The following is a 13450-nucleotide window of genomic DNA, read 5'->3' on the forward strand; positions in this document are numbered from 1 at the left end:
GTGCTGCTCTATTTGCTGGGTGCCGAAGGTGGGAGCGGGTCCGGGGGAGCTAAGATGCCGGCGGAGCGGCAGCGCTGGGAGACCCTGGAGGCGCTGAAGTGCTCCAGCAAAGGGCAGCTGAGCTACTGCCCTGACTGGCCGCGGGGCGAGGTGAGCGCGGGGCGCCCGGGTCGGGGTAGGGACGAGCCGGGTCTGTGGCTGCGACCCGCCCGGGGCCGGGCTGGGGGAGGGTCGCCCTCCCGAGGCATAGCCTGCACTCCCCGCCTGGCTCGGGGGCTCCTGGCAGAGGCGAGCGCCCTGGTGCTACCGCCGGCCTCCGTGTTCATCACCTCTGACTCCCTCTCTCCCCTTCCTCACTCAGCAAAGTAGTTGGTAGCTTGCGGGCGAAGGCCACATCAGCGTTATCAGTGCGCAGCCCCTCTCGGCTCTGCTCTCTGAAAGCCCCCCGGGTTTCACGTGAAGATCCCCTCACCGAGCAGAGCTTCTGTTGCTCCCGGCTGTCTCTCCAATCTTGGTGTTGCCGAAAACCTGCATAAAATGTCAAGGCTTTGCACCTGGCTTCACTTGAAAGCGGTTAAGGATGCGAGCCACTTTTTTTTGTTTTTAACCGCCAAATGAGACTGGTTGTGGGGCTTCGTATCTGGTTGTGGGAGGCTTGTTTTCGTTGGTGGGTGTTGGATGAGAGGAAGATTACCGGGGTCAAAAAGAGAAACCCCCTCAGACTTGGATGGGGGGAGCGGTGATCTTTCCAAAACATTGTTACTGCGCATCTGGTTCCCCACGGCTAGGTGCTCGGTAAATCCTCTGTCAACATGAGCCAAAACCTACTGTCAGTCCCTCGTTTGGGATGCTTGGGATGATTTTGTGTCTGCCTGCGTCATGTCCAGTTTGGCTCTAAGAACAACTCCTACCCCACAGGCCTGATGTTTCCGTAACAGCTTTCTTCTGGCTCTTTCCATAAACATTCTGAAATTTCTTTGGTTTCGGACTAGATTTGGATGCCCCAAATATACCAAATGTTTTTGAAATGGAGGAAATTTTTAGTCTCTGTTCTGAAAAAAACTTCACTGATCAAAAAGACAAAGATGAAGGATGGGGAAAGGAGTATGACATATGCTCAAGGCAATCAGGGTAGTGATAGGTATCTAGTTTATTAGTTAACTGGTGCCCTTATTCTAATGAACTATGCTACATTAATTTCTGCCACTCACTACTTTTTCTATTCTGTCATAACAATACTTGAATTCAGTTCTGCTGACTTTATGCCTATCTTCCACAATATTCAAGACTTGCCTCTGTATACATCACCGTGTAAGTCTTGGGATAAGTGAAATAAACAGCAAAATGATGTAGTCAGCTAGCTTGTTGGTGTTATGGAAGAAGTGGATCCCAGGTTGGGGATATAACTGGAAGTATAAGTGGCTTTGTGGGCCTTCTTAGAAGGTGGTTCTATGAAGAATAGCACCAAGGAAGAAAATATGGATAAATTTATAGAATTAGTTAAAAGGAACATGGAATTGGCTTATTAGCTAAGGTAGCAGTATTTGCACAGAGAAACATCATGAGTGAGACCTGCATGAGTAGTTCTCCTTTTGTGTTGAACTGTTGAGTTTTGCAGGTTACTTAGAAATTCTTCCATTAGGATGTAAAATACTCTTTCTTTCTCTCTCCCCCAGGATATTTTGGAAGGATGCAAGCCCCCTCTGAAGCTGTCTTCTTATTCTGGCTGGGTTCTGGCTCGAGTGAATGCCCAGTCTATACAGGAAACTCCTGTCTCCAGAAGTTCTACGCCTAATGAATCCACTCCCCAGAAAGACCAGCTGTCCTCTCTTGTAAAAACTGCTTCTCCTGCCAGCCAGCTAGGCTCCTCTCCACTTTCATCTCCGGCACTGAGTGAAACAAAGGTAGTTAAAGACAGCCTGTGTATGTAAGCTGCTTATGAAAGGAGCATGGCAACCTGTGCCTTAGCGTGTCTTATCAAAGATGGGGTGATGGTCTTGTAACACTACTCTGTTAGTTTGTGGGAATGCTTAGAGATCAGGGCCTTGTCCATACTTACCCCATCATCACAAGGTCTGGTGTCTGATAGCAGTTGCCACTGCCAAGTCACTGGAGCATAAGTGCATCTAGTGTCTCAGTGTGACCTCCCTCAGCATCTATGCTACCAGAGCTGGAAGTACACCCTGGGATGGCACCAGATGCTGTGGGCAGGGGTGGGCAGTTATTTTGGCTGGAGAGCCACTTAATGAGTTCTGGTGAGCTGTTGAGAAGCTCGCACACAAATCTTTTGGAAGAGATTTTAACAAATTATAGATTACAAAAACCCAAAAAACAATTGCATACTCAAAATCAAACATTTACTGTAACACACTTTAATTTTATTTCAAACATATTTTTGTCCTGACTTGTTTTTGAGTAGTATATGTAGAGATGATCGCAAAATAACTCTAAATAAAGTCTTGCTCTTGTACGTGTGTGGGCGTGGAGGAGTGGGTATGTGGAGAGGTTGTGCTTGTGTTGGGGGTCATCTGCATGCTAGGTCCCTGGAGCTGGCGGGAGAGGGGAGATCTCACCCAGGTGGTGCGGTGCAGGGGTGAACTGCCCCCCACCATCCAGGGGCTGAGCCCCACGTGCCAGTGGCCCTGGCCTCAGCTAGCATGCACAATGAGCAGCCACCTGCTGTGGCCAAGTGGCTGAAAAGTGGGTGGGCATTGAAGTTGGAGCCTCGCGTGTTGGGGCAGGAGATGCCTGGCTGCAGGTTCCCCCTAGCCTGGGTAGGTGTGTGGTGCCCAGCACATGTACCCATGGCCGCCACCGCTTCCCTGTACTACCTGCGGCCTGGAGCAGCACAGGAGGAGGAGGGGGAGGAGCTGCTGAAGTCCAAAAACAAGGGAAAACTGAGCGCTGGCATTTTACAGCTACTGGACTATGCTGTATCATTAAAATACTGGCTTACAGCTTCATACTTTGGTTACATTTCATGCTTTGCCAGGGTCTTTCTATGTGACTGTGGCCAGATCACTTACTTCAGTTCCTCATCTGTAAAATGGAGATAACTGCAGTTTCTTATCTCAGAGAGGTGTTATGAAAAGAAATACTTTTATGTCTTCATAACTATAGTTTCTCAGTGTTTAAAGTACTCAAGACAGAGACACTGTGGTCTGCCTTGATGCCTTTTGACTTTTATAGTGCTTGCTATGTTGTTTGGAGAAATGTCCTTGATTTACCTGATTTTCTGCATAACTGTCTTCTCTGTCAGTCACTGATTTTGTTCATCTACCATTCACATAGACCGATGAGAATGTTAATCTGCTGGAGACTAGCTACAAAGCCTGTCCTGTGGTGTTGCCATCTAAAGTTACAGAGATAGAAGGCTGCATACGGATGTATGAGGAGGTTCACAGATTAAAAGGAAAGGTAACAAATGATTTTGGTGGACTGAGGTACTATGTTACCAGGTGTGGTGATCTAGTAAAATACTGAGAGAGTTTTCTATGGATTTAGGATGATCCTAATTGAAAATATAACTGTAGTACTTTTGATCTTGTTCATGTTATTTCACCTTCATTGCCTTGTACATGGATTAGAGTAGTTATCTGTATCATAGCTGCTGTCTCTGTCAAAGGCTCTAACATGGCTGTTTTATGTGGAATTTCCCCCCTTCTGACTCCCCAGAGATTTCCTTGCTTGAGAAGTCAGCAGAGTTTTGTTCAAAATGTACAATACATGATTTGCTTGTCCTCTCTCCTTGAAATCTGCAGGAGGGTCTCAGACAGCGGCAGGAGCAGCAAGAGCAGTTGGCAAAGGCAGTCTCTGACATGGCAAATGAACAGCTGAAGCGCTTTGATGAGCTGAAGGAGTTAAAACAGCATCAGGAATACCAGGACCTGCAGGAAGTGATGGAGAAAAGGTGAGGTTGGCCTTTTAGTATGTGATCTCCTAGCAAGGCAGCAGCTAAGTTGGGACTGACTAAATCAAGTGTCTGATCTGCAGAAAGGCAAGGTTCTTTGAGTAGATGTGATATCTTTTATTAGACCAACTGAGTAGTTGGAAAAAAGTTCTTAGCAAGCCTTTGGGTGCAGTCACTCTTCTTCAGGCATAGGGAATCTCTGCTGTTCTGAGACTCCAAGAAATGAAAGAAGCTAAAAGTGTGGCGGGATGTCAGTGAGAATGTAAATAGGTAGAAATTAGAAAGACGGAAGAGCAGGCGGGGGAAAAAGACTAAAGGGAGACATAACGGTGATAGAAGGTAGAAAAGAGGCTGTTTAGTGAAAAAGAAAATAGCTGAAGATCAGGAAAACAAGGAAGAGAGAAGCTACAAGCATGAGAGAATGTAGTGAAAATATAAATAGGTAAAAAGGACAAAAACAAATTATTGGGTATCTGTTCATTCAGTAAGCAAAATCCATCCTGTACAATATGAATAACCAGGGTCTTTGTGGCAAAAGTAGAATGTCATCATGTTGTTTAAAGACTGTGTCCAGCATGTCAAAATAATGTTGCCCAGCCAACCTGAATGCCAGCACTTTTTAACGTTTGAGTGCTTGACTTTGCAGATACTTTAAAATATGTTAAAAGAGAATTACTGTATGTAATAGCTACATAAGAATGGGCAGCTAGGGTGTTCTGTGGAACAGTAAGATTGGAATACTGGACTTTGTGCATTTAAAATTTTGTATAAAATGGTCTTTTGGGCAAAAATAAACTAAGATGGATTGCAGACTAGATAAGAACTTGTACAGCTATTTTTTACCATGTGAAGCAGCACCTATAGTGTGCAGCAGTAGTGCAGTGTGGATAGTAAATGCTGTTGTACTGAATATGCACTTTCCCTTTTTGAAGTATGTATCTCTTGGGACTTGAGCAAGGACCCCAGGCTGATCATCTCATGAAGAAAATGCCGCATGAGTTTTTGGGGTTCTTTTGTTGTTTAAGACATTGGCTGTTCTGCAGCTGCTTGCCTGTTAGGGTTATTCTCATGCTTTTCCAGCTTTGAGTGGGTGGGATAAAAGAGACTGTCCATCTGACTGAAGTCTCCATTAAAGTAGCATGTCCATATGCTGTTTGTACTCCATCCTGATCATGTCTTGGGAGGAGATGTTTCAAAGAACAGAATACTTGCTCACTTCACCCCTCCTGTATTTAAGCTCCAAGGAAGCTCAAGGACAGCAGGAGAAGTTGAAAGAGGAGCATCGACACAGAGCAAAGGTTTGAGCCTGGGAAGGGTGCTGTTGTTGTGAGAGGAGATGGTTGGCCTGTTCACTGAGATTTAGGAATTCACACAATAACTGCTTCAGTAATGCCTCTTACAGTGGGTAGATGGAGTGAAAATGCATTTTCTAATGTTGCCCCTTTCACCAGCTAAACCCCTGTGGCAATGGAGATATTCCCATTAAATGTTTATCATAAAGGGCATATGACTGCCTTGCAGGAGTAGGCCAGCAAAACTACTGCAATGTCCTTATAGGCAAACAATAAACATGTTTCTAAAGCACCTGTTTGCCCATCATTGTTGCATTTGGGGGTTGAAAGACATTTAATTTTGCCTTCCCCTTTTTTAGTGTAGTTCTTTGTTTTCTTCCAGTCTTCAATCTCTTCTGTAGTAATAGACCTTGTATTTCAATGTAGCCTGAGCTTCTTGGTCATCCCACTTATCTTGATAATTTTGCCTGAAGCTTGGATTGGGGAATGTCTTTATTTTCATTTTCCTTCTGCCTGTTTGGTTGCCAGTCAGAGATTCCAGTCGGATTTATCTTGCCCCAACCTGCTTAACTTCTGAGCAGTCAGATGTTGTACATTTGTGAATAGAAAGAATTTATCCTTCCTTTACACATCATTAAAATCTCTCTCCAAGTATTTGGATAGAACTCTTCAAACTCCCACTGAGACTGTTGATGTTGCTAAAAGTACTGAATCTTATGTTGATTGCACTAGAAAACTGTAATGTCAGTTGTTTTTCTAGGCTCTGCAGAATTTCTGCCGTGGAGATATAAATCAAATCTGGTGGCTCCAGGAGGGGTTATTAGAAAATGATTTTAAGAATTTTTTTTCTTGAGTAACCTTCCTCTATATGGAGCCTGCAGGGACTGTGCAGACAGAATTGTGAAATACTGTATTTCTAGACCTTGTCTATCTTTTCATCGCCATTCCCTGCTCACTCCAGATTTTAAACCTGAAGCTGTGTGAGGCTGAACAGCAGAGGCAACATCAGGAGGAAATGGAGCGCCTTCGGAAGGAGGAAGGCCAGGAGAGGTTGCGCCGCCTCTATTCCATCCAGGAAGAGGTGCTCCAGCTTAACCAGCAGATTGATCCCAATTACAGGCACAAAGACTTGCCAAGGATAGACTTCTCGGCATACAGTAACCGTGGTAACCAGATCTGTGGGCTCGTGTCAGGGCTCATTCGCACCACCAGTGAGGTAATGGGGCTCTAGATTTCCTCTTAACTTTGACTTCCTGTTACTTTAAAGGAAACCTTTAGAAATTTGGTAGGTCAGCTAATCATGAGGTCCAGAGATGCTGTGTAGGTACAGGAAAGCTTATTGATGCACGTCATACGCAGTGATCAATCTCAAAAGAGAGAGAATCCTTTCCTGCTACTCTTGAGATGTTCCCTTGAAAAAGGCTTATAAAAACTTACGCAGCTTTTAATGGAGAAAGGAGACTTGCTGCTAAAAATACGATAAAATATTTATGCAATATCTCTCTTTCCTTAGACAGTTTTGGAGTTGGAGTGAGTGCTTAAAGAATTATGAGCTAAATAATGTGCAGTGTTCAGCACTCGCAAGCTTTCCTACAGCCTTTAGGTTTTTTCCCACAAAAGCTTCTTTTCTCCATGTGAAATGTAGACTGATATACAAAACTTGGCTTTTATATAAAAGACCGGTTCCAATCTGGAATTTGTTGTGGACATGTTAGGCCTGCCAGTTCTCTGTTTCAGTAGGTCTAGAAACTCTTGTAATTCAGACTTTATCTGGCATTTGAATTAGCCTCTGTTCAGTGGGGTGAGAATAATCTGGATCTTTGCATAATGTGGACTTGCTATCCTAGTGTGGTGGTCTTCTTTGATATTTCCCATTCCTACTAATGAGCTTTGCCTGGTCCTGTTACTAGATCCTGTGCTGATGGCAAGTATACAAGGCTGGTTCTTTCTTAGTGTGCTAAAGAAGCTGGTATTAAACCTATGGCACTTGAATGGTTTATATTTCAGTAAACCCCTCCCTGTATGTAGAATGTGACGTTTACCTAGCTGAGGTCATTTGAGCCCAGTTTTCTCTTCTGCCCAGGGCAGGGGGTCGGACTAGAAGATCTACAAGGTCCCTTCCGACCCTACATCTATGAATCTATGGATTTGAAAGTGAAAATCTGCAGTTATTGGTACATTTCAAGTCTAGGAGACAGACGTTCTGCTTTGCCTGTTGTGCAGTTGCAGAAAATGACTAATGGTCATAAACTTGCTTCTCTTGAGTGAGGCAGACAATTGCTTGTTCTGGAAGATGCATTCTGAGCTTTCCACAGCATTGTGCTGAATGTTGCACCTTGGGCAGAGTGGACATTGTGATTTGTTATTAATATTTGCATTACCTTAAGTATGGACCACCTCCCATTGTGCTTGGCCCTATATGAACACAAAACAGCAGTCACAGTGCTTAAGACTTTACAGTGTGCATTGGGTTGGCAGCTTTTCCTCAAGTATCAGGGTGCTGTTGTTCTGGGGGCTACCTGTCATCTGGTTTTTGCATATGGGGATTAGCACTGACTTTAACTTGCCTGTTTGTTCTTTCCTGGTAGAGAGGATTCCCTTCTCCTGTAGATGTGGTCAACACTGAGCGAGTACTGCAGGAAATGCGAGGGTTAATTTCTAGCATGCAGCAGGAAATTGCTGCAGCAGTGGAAGAGAAAAAGAGGAGGGATGAAGAAGAGGAGAGAGAGAGGCAGAAAGAGCTACAGAAAAAAGAGCAGCTGAAGGCTCAGGCTCCAGTCCCTGCTCAACATCCGGGGGGGAAACAGCAGAAAGAAGGTTTGTTCATTCCCACCCCTCCTGTAAAACCTTCTCTACTTCAGTGCAATCCATTGTACTGCTAGGCTAAAAATTAATTCAGAACCATGTAGGTTGAGGGAGCATCATCAATGGGGATCCTGGCTTTCCCTGAAAAAACAGATTCTCTGATTTAAAAAAAAAATTGCAGATTCTCTGATACCTGCCTCCCAATCTGTGATTAAAATGAAAGGCCCCTTGCCCCTACCCACATCCCCTGTTAGAGGGGGCTCCCAGCTGCCAAGGCTACAGGGCCAGGGACCCAGGTCCACAGCCCCGTGTCCCCATCAGGAGGTGGCAGCTGCTGCAGCAGACCAGAACCCAGCTCCCTGCCTGCTGCCTGCTTGCTGCAGGCTTTGGCTGGGGAGGGGCTGGTTCCCCACCAATGCACACACTCCCAGGGTGCAGGGGGGACCCATGTCCTGTCAGGCTTGGGCTCCTGCCCTTCTGCCCTCCCCCAGGACCTCTGCAGCCCAGTGGGTGCAACCCAGTACTGCAGGGCAGAGTGAGGCTGCGCAGGAAAGCCGCTTGCCACTGAGTTCCACACTGCCCTGGTGAGGTGTCCCCTGCACGCACAGCAGCAGTGGGGGTGGCAGCACGGAGTTGTGACCCTCACTGCTGCTGCACGGGCAGGAGATGCGTCGCCAGAGCAGTGCGGAGCTTACAGTGGCAAGCAGCTTTCCTGTGTGGCCCTGCAGTGCTGGGTCGCACCTGCCAGGCTGCGGAGACCCCAGGAGAGGGCAGGTGAGCGGGAGCCCAAGTCCTTAGTGGGCAGCCCACCCCTGCCCCACATACAGATCTGGGAGACATGGGTCTCCCCCTGCCCTCTGGGAGTGCACGCAGCAGTGAAGAGCCACCCCCTGGACAAGCTGCCCGTGGTCCTGTCCCACTCCCCACCAGGGCCCTGCAGTCGAGCATTGGAGCCCTGGGCCCCATGCACCACCTGGCTGGGCAGCAGCCCAAACCCCAGTCCTACCCAACTCCCTCCCTCCCTCTGGGGGCCTCAATCCCCCACCCCACACTTACCTGTTGGTGACAGTGATGATGCATAAACTTGTTATGTTAAGTGAAGCAGAAGTTGCCAACCCTGGACAAATATGCAGCGTGGTGGGACAAAATGACTATGCTTGATTATGTGCCTAGATTGCTAAAGAAAGTAGCCCAAAATTCTTCACTCCAAAATTCTTCAGTCCTGCTTTTACAGTCATACAAAAATGCTGCTTGGACTGAAGTCCAGTTTCCAGAGATGAGTACTAGTCTGCAAAAGGAAGAATTTATTATAGTTTGCAATGTCTTTAGTCAAGCATCACCATAACTTTCTTAATTGGATTCTGGAGAGGAACAGAGCTGCACAGTTTCTGGGTCATGTAGGATTTGGGAGGTTCCTTTAGTTCAGACAATGTCTTATTTTCATACAGCTTCCTTAGGACTTCAAACTAAAGCTGAGGAGAGCACAATGCAGTGGTATCAGGAGCTTCAGGACACTGCTGACCAGTGTGTTTCTTCCTTCAGTGGGATTGCAGACTGCAAAGACAATCAGGTATGAGTTGTAACTGTTAACATTGGTAGGGCAGGGGTTGGCAACTTAGCTTGTGGGCTGGATCTGGCCTGCAGAGGCATTGGATCCAGTCCATGAGCATGGAGCTTCAGTGGCAGGGGACTTCAGCTGCAGGTGCTTTCCCCATGCTGCTGCAGCAATGTGGTAGCTGTGGGCAACCCCTAGCATCTGCCTACCCACCCACCTCTTATCTGGGGGGTTGTTTTGGCTTGCAGCCAGAAAAGATTGCCCACTGCTGCGCTAGGAAATCTTTCTTTCTTTCTCTGCTCCCTGCCTATTTGCCTCATGTCTGCATTTTTTAAAATACTGATATAAAGCATGGACAAACCCTATTGGTTCAGTGAAGCCTTCAGGTTTTAATAGGATTGAACCCTTGAGACAGCATAATATGAAAACAGAGGCCACTGTGTGTTCATAGCAATTTACTCTTTACTAAAGCTTCTCAGAAAACTATTTTTTTTAAATACTGCAGCAAAGACTTGAGCTGCATAAAGGCTTGACCTATGTCTGACTTCTAATTAAAAAGGGCTGTGGGAGAGCAAATCTTCTTAGATGCAGTAGACTTGATCCTGTCCTCTCTACACATTATATATGTATCTTGGGAAATCAGACACTAGATGTTCAGACTTTCCAGATGCACAGTGGTGACCACTGCAGACTGAAAGATGTGATCAATGCCTTTTCCTTTCACTTTCATGGAAGCTTCATTTGACAGTTAAGCTTCTGTTTTATGTGAAGGAGACTGGCATATTGCTGTCTCAGAATTAATTCTGCTCTCGTTGTGGGGATGTTCTTCTACATCCAGGTGATCTCTTGTTGTGGGGTTCTGGGGTTGATTTTATTCAGTGCTTTGGCCCAAGTCCCTCAAGGAGCAGGATGCCTCTGGCATTTGAATGCTCTTAACTCCTATTATAATCAATAGAAGTTGGTGACAAGTTCCTCCTTACAGAATTGGGTCCCTTGAGTAGTATCCTCTGTTGTGGTCTACCTCTTTGGTTTTGATCACGCGTTTTATTTGAAATGGTTTTGACAGCTTTTCAAATACAGGTGAAGAAGATCAAGATGGATCTCCAGAAGGCAGCCACTATCCCCGTGAGTCAAATTTCCACCATAGCAGGTAAGGAAAATGATGAGGCTCAACAGAGATACTGATACCCTATAAAGATATAAGAAGGACAGTTAGCTTATGTAGAATAGTATCTCTGCTTTGCTCTCATGCTGGAGAACTACTCTGCATGGAGTCCAGATCTTTGCCATCTGAATTCATAGTTTGGATGGACTGTTCCCCATTTCTGTGGCAAGTAACTGACTTGAGCACACCTATTAACTGGATTTAGAGCACTTCCAAGGGTTGGGGTTTGGAGGTCTTACTACTTCCCTTCAGAATATGGTGCTAACTTTGTGGTGGCTGATGTGGTCTCATTTGATTTAAGTCTTGCTTGCTGGCCACTTTCTAATCTAACATTTCCTCGTGTATTATTGATGTATTTACAGGCTCTCAGTTGAGAGAGATATTTGACAAGATCAATAACCTGCTCTCTGGGAAGTCTGTGCAATCTGGAGGGCGAATGGTATCAGTGACTCAGCATCCACAGGGCCTGGATTTTGTTTATTACAAACTGGCAGAGAAATTTGTGGTGAGGCAACTTTTTGTTAATTTAAGGTGTTGAAGGCAGCTAGTGTGTTAAGAGATTCTTTTGTAAGCTGACCTGTTTCTTTGGCTACTTAAAGCTTAACCATATAGGAACTTATCACTGATTGGTGGGCAGGAAATTGGGGGAGTGGGGGATATGCTTTTTAAACTTATGAAAAGAGGAGCCCTGCTTCCTCCTTCATGCTTTGGTTTGTGGAGCTCCTTAGGACTCCCAAGAAGTGTGTAGGAACGATGTACAGTGCCAATAAAATGTTGATTGATATTTAACTTATGGAACAACACAAACCCACGTCTGCACTCTGATTTGGTGTTCAATAACATGTAACTTGGCAAAACTGAAACATGCCTTTTAGCGTGTCAGTAAGAGCCTAACTGCAGAGTCTCCAGAATAAGCTGCCAACACCTCCAACTGAGATACTGCAGTTGTTAATATGACATTGCAGCATTTATTAAAAGTGAAGGTATTTTCTACTCTTCATTTTCAGATGGCTGAACTGTGTTGGTTCACTTTCTAATTTGGCATCCCTCTCTTGTGATGGGGCATGGATTTTATCATCATTCCCTAATCTGTGGAGCACGTGGAAGCATTAGAAGCTTTTAATAAAGGAAGGGGGTCAGTTAAAAAACAATAACAATGTTTTATCTCTGAGAATTAACTTGAAGTGGCTGTGGCATGTCTTTTTATATTTACAGAAACAAGGAGAGGAAGAAGTGGCTTCTCACCATGAAGCAGCTTTCCCAATTGCTGTGGTAGCTTCAGGAATCTGGGAGATACACCCCAGGGTGGGAGACCTCATCTTAGCTCACCTGCATAAAAAGTGTCCCTATTCTGTGCCATTTTACCCTGCATTCAAGGAGGGGACTTCAATGGAAGATTATCAACGGTAACTTCTCCATCTAAGAGGACTTAAGCAGAGCTTTGCAAGGGGGGGTAACAGGTATTGGCTGAGAAACTGAAGCTAACAGGTGGACTTTTACACACAACCCTCAAATCTAGGAGGTTTTGTATCATAGAAGGTGGTACCAGCTTAATCTAACTGAAAAAAAAAAGGAATCTCTAATTATTTTTAGAGTGGATGTAAATATTCTTCTACAATATTGCCATAGTCTTTTGAGCAAGAGCAAAAACTAAAACTTCCTGATCTTTCCAAACTGGGTGAATTGCAAAGAGTCATAATAGCATAAATGGAGAAAACTGTATGTTGAAAACTTGCTGTTATTTGTCTTGGGATGAAGCTAGTAACACGGGCATGGAGGTTTGGGTCTAGAGATTTTTTTTGCTCTTTGTCATAGGAACGTAGGACTGAAAAAGTTCTCCTGGGCCATCAAGTCCCATGTCTATGCTGTCTGTAATTTGACATTAGATTCTTTATCCCATTACTGAAGAGGCAGCCTTTGCCAGAATTCTTGCCCATTCTGGCATATCATTTGTCTTTATTCTTAACTTTGTTTTCTAATTCATAGGACACTTGGTTACCAAGTTACGGATTCTAAAGTAGAACAGCAAGATAATTTCCTTAAGCGGATGTCTGGAATGATCCGTCTTTATGCTGCTATTATTCAACTCCGGTGGCCTTATGGAAACAAACAGGGGGTATGTATGCAGGGTTTTAAAAAGCAGCACTTGGGTTCTTTAGACAGGAATAATGTGAACTAAACTTGATTTTAAAACATATTTTAATCCAGTTGTTGGGCACCTATACACGACAGACCTCTGCTCCACATGTGCTAATTAGCATGCGTCAGAGTAGACTTGATTAATCAAGTCTGCTGCAATAATTAGTGCACTCCAGCAGCCTCCGCATCACACGTATTCAATGTCCCCGCATTTCAAAATGGCAGCAGGGGTGCTTTAACTAAAGCTCATTGATTGAGCTTTAGTTAAAGCACCCCTGCTGCCATTTTGAAGCATGGGACACTGAATACACATGACACTGCAGGCACTTTAATTAGAGTGACTCTCAGAGCCACTCTTATTAAAGTGCCCCCCACCTCGACACCGAAGCATGTGTATAGACACCCATTATGAATGAAGACAAACTATGTTTAAAGGGATACTGTCATATTAAGTCTTTTTAAAATTGACCAATGAAAAGTGTCTGATAATTATCCTTTAACATTTTTTCTGGACATATTTAAAGGAATTTATTAAAAGTAAGTATACCATGTCTATGCTACAAGCACTTTACTGGTACAGGAAT

At 44.8% G+C, this 13450-nt stretch overlaps 1 protein-coding gene across 9 annotated transcripts in view; it reads left to right on the forward strand.

The window, feature by feature from the left end:
• The first annotated feature begins 6 nt into the window (after positions 1-6).
• The window catches only part of LOC102378218 (spectrin alpha chain, non-erythrocytic 1), an 84586-nt gene continuing 71142 nt past the window's right edge, over positions 7-13450 (forward strand). For all 9 annotated transcript variants that reach the window (XR_003094242.1, XM_025204989.1, XM_025204993.1 and 6 more), the window contains exons 1-12: positions 7-150; positions 1677-1904; positions 3292-3417; positions 3762-3910; positions 5148-5208; positions 6164-6418; positions 7791-8019; positions 9456-9577; positions 10643-10712; positions 11090-11232; positions 11943-12133; positions 12714-12843. Coding sequence is in view for 8 of the 9 variants with exons in the window: in XM_025204989.1 (XP_025060774.1) it covers positions 55-150; positions 1677-1904; positions 3292-3417; positions 3762-3910; positions 5148-5208; positions 6164-6418; positions 7791-8019; positions 9456-9577; positions 10643-10712; positions 11090-11232; positions 11943-12133; positions 12714-12843 (1800 nt within the window). In the remaining variant the exon portion in view is untranslated. The remainder of the gene's footprint in view (positions 151-1676; positions 1905-3291; positions 3418-3761; positions 3911-5147; positions 5209-6163; positions 6419-7790; positions 8020-9455; positions 9578-10642; positions 10713-11089; positions 11233-11942; positions 12134-12713; positions 12844-13450) is intronic.

This window comes from Alligator sinensis, unplaced genomic scaffold, assembly GCF_000455745.1.
Source record: "Alligator sinensis unplaced genomic scaffold, ASM45574v1 scaffold388_2, whole genome shotgun sequence".
NCBI lineage: Eukaryota > Metazoa > Chordata > Crocodylia > Alligatoridae > Alligator > Alligator sinensis.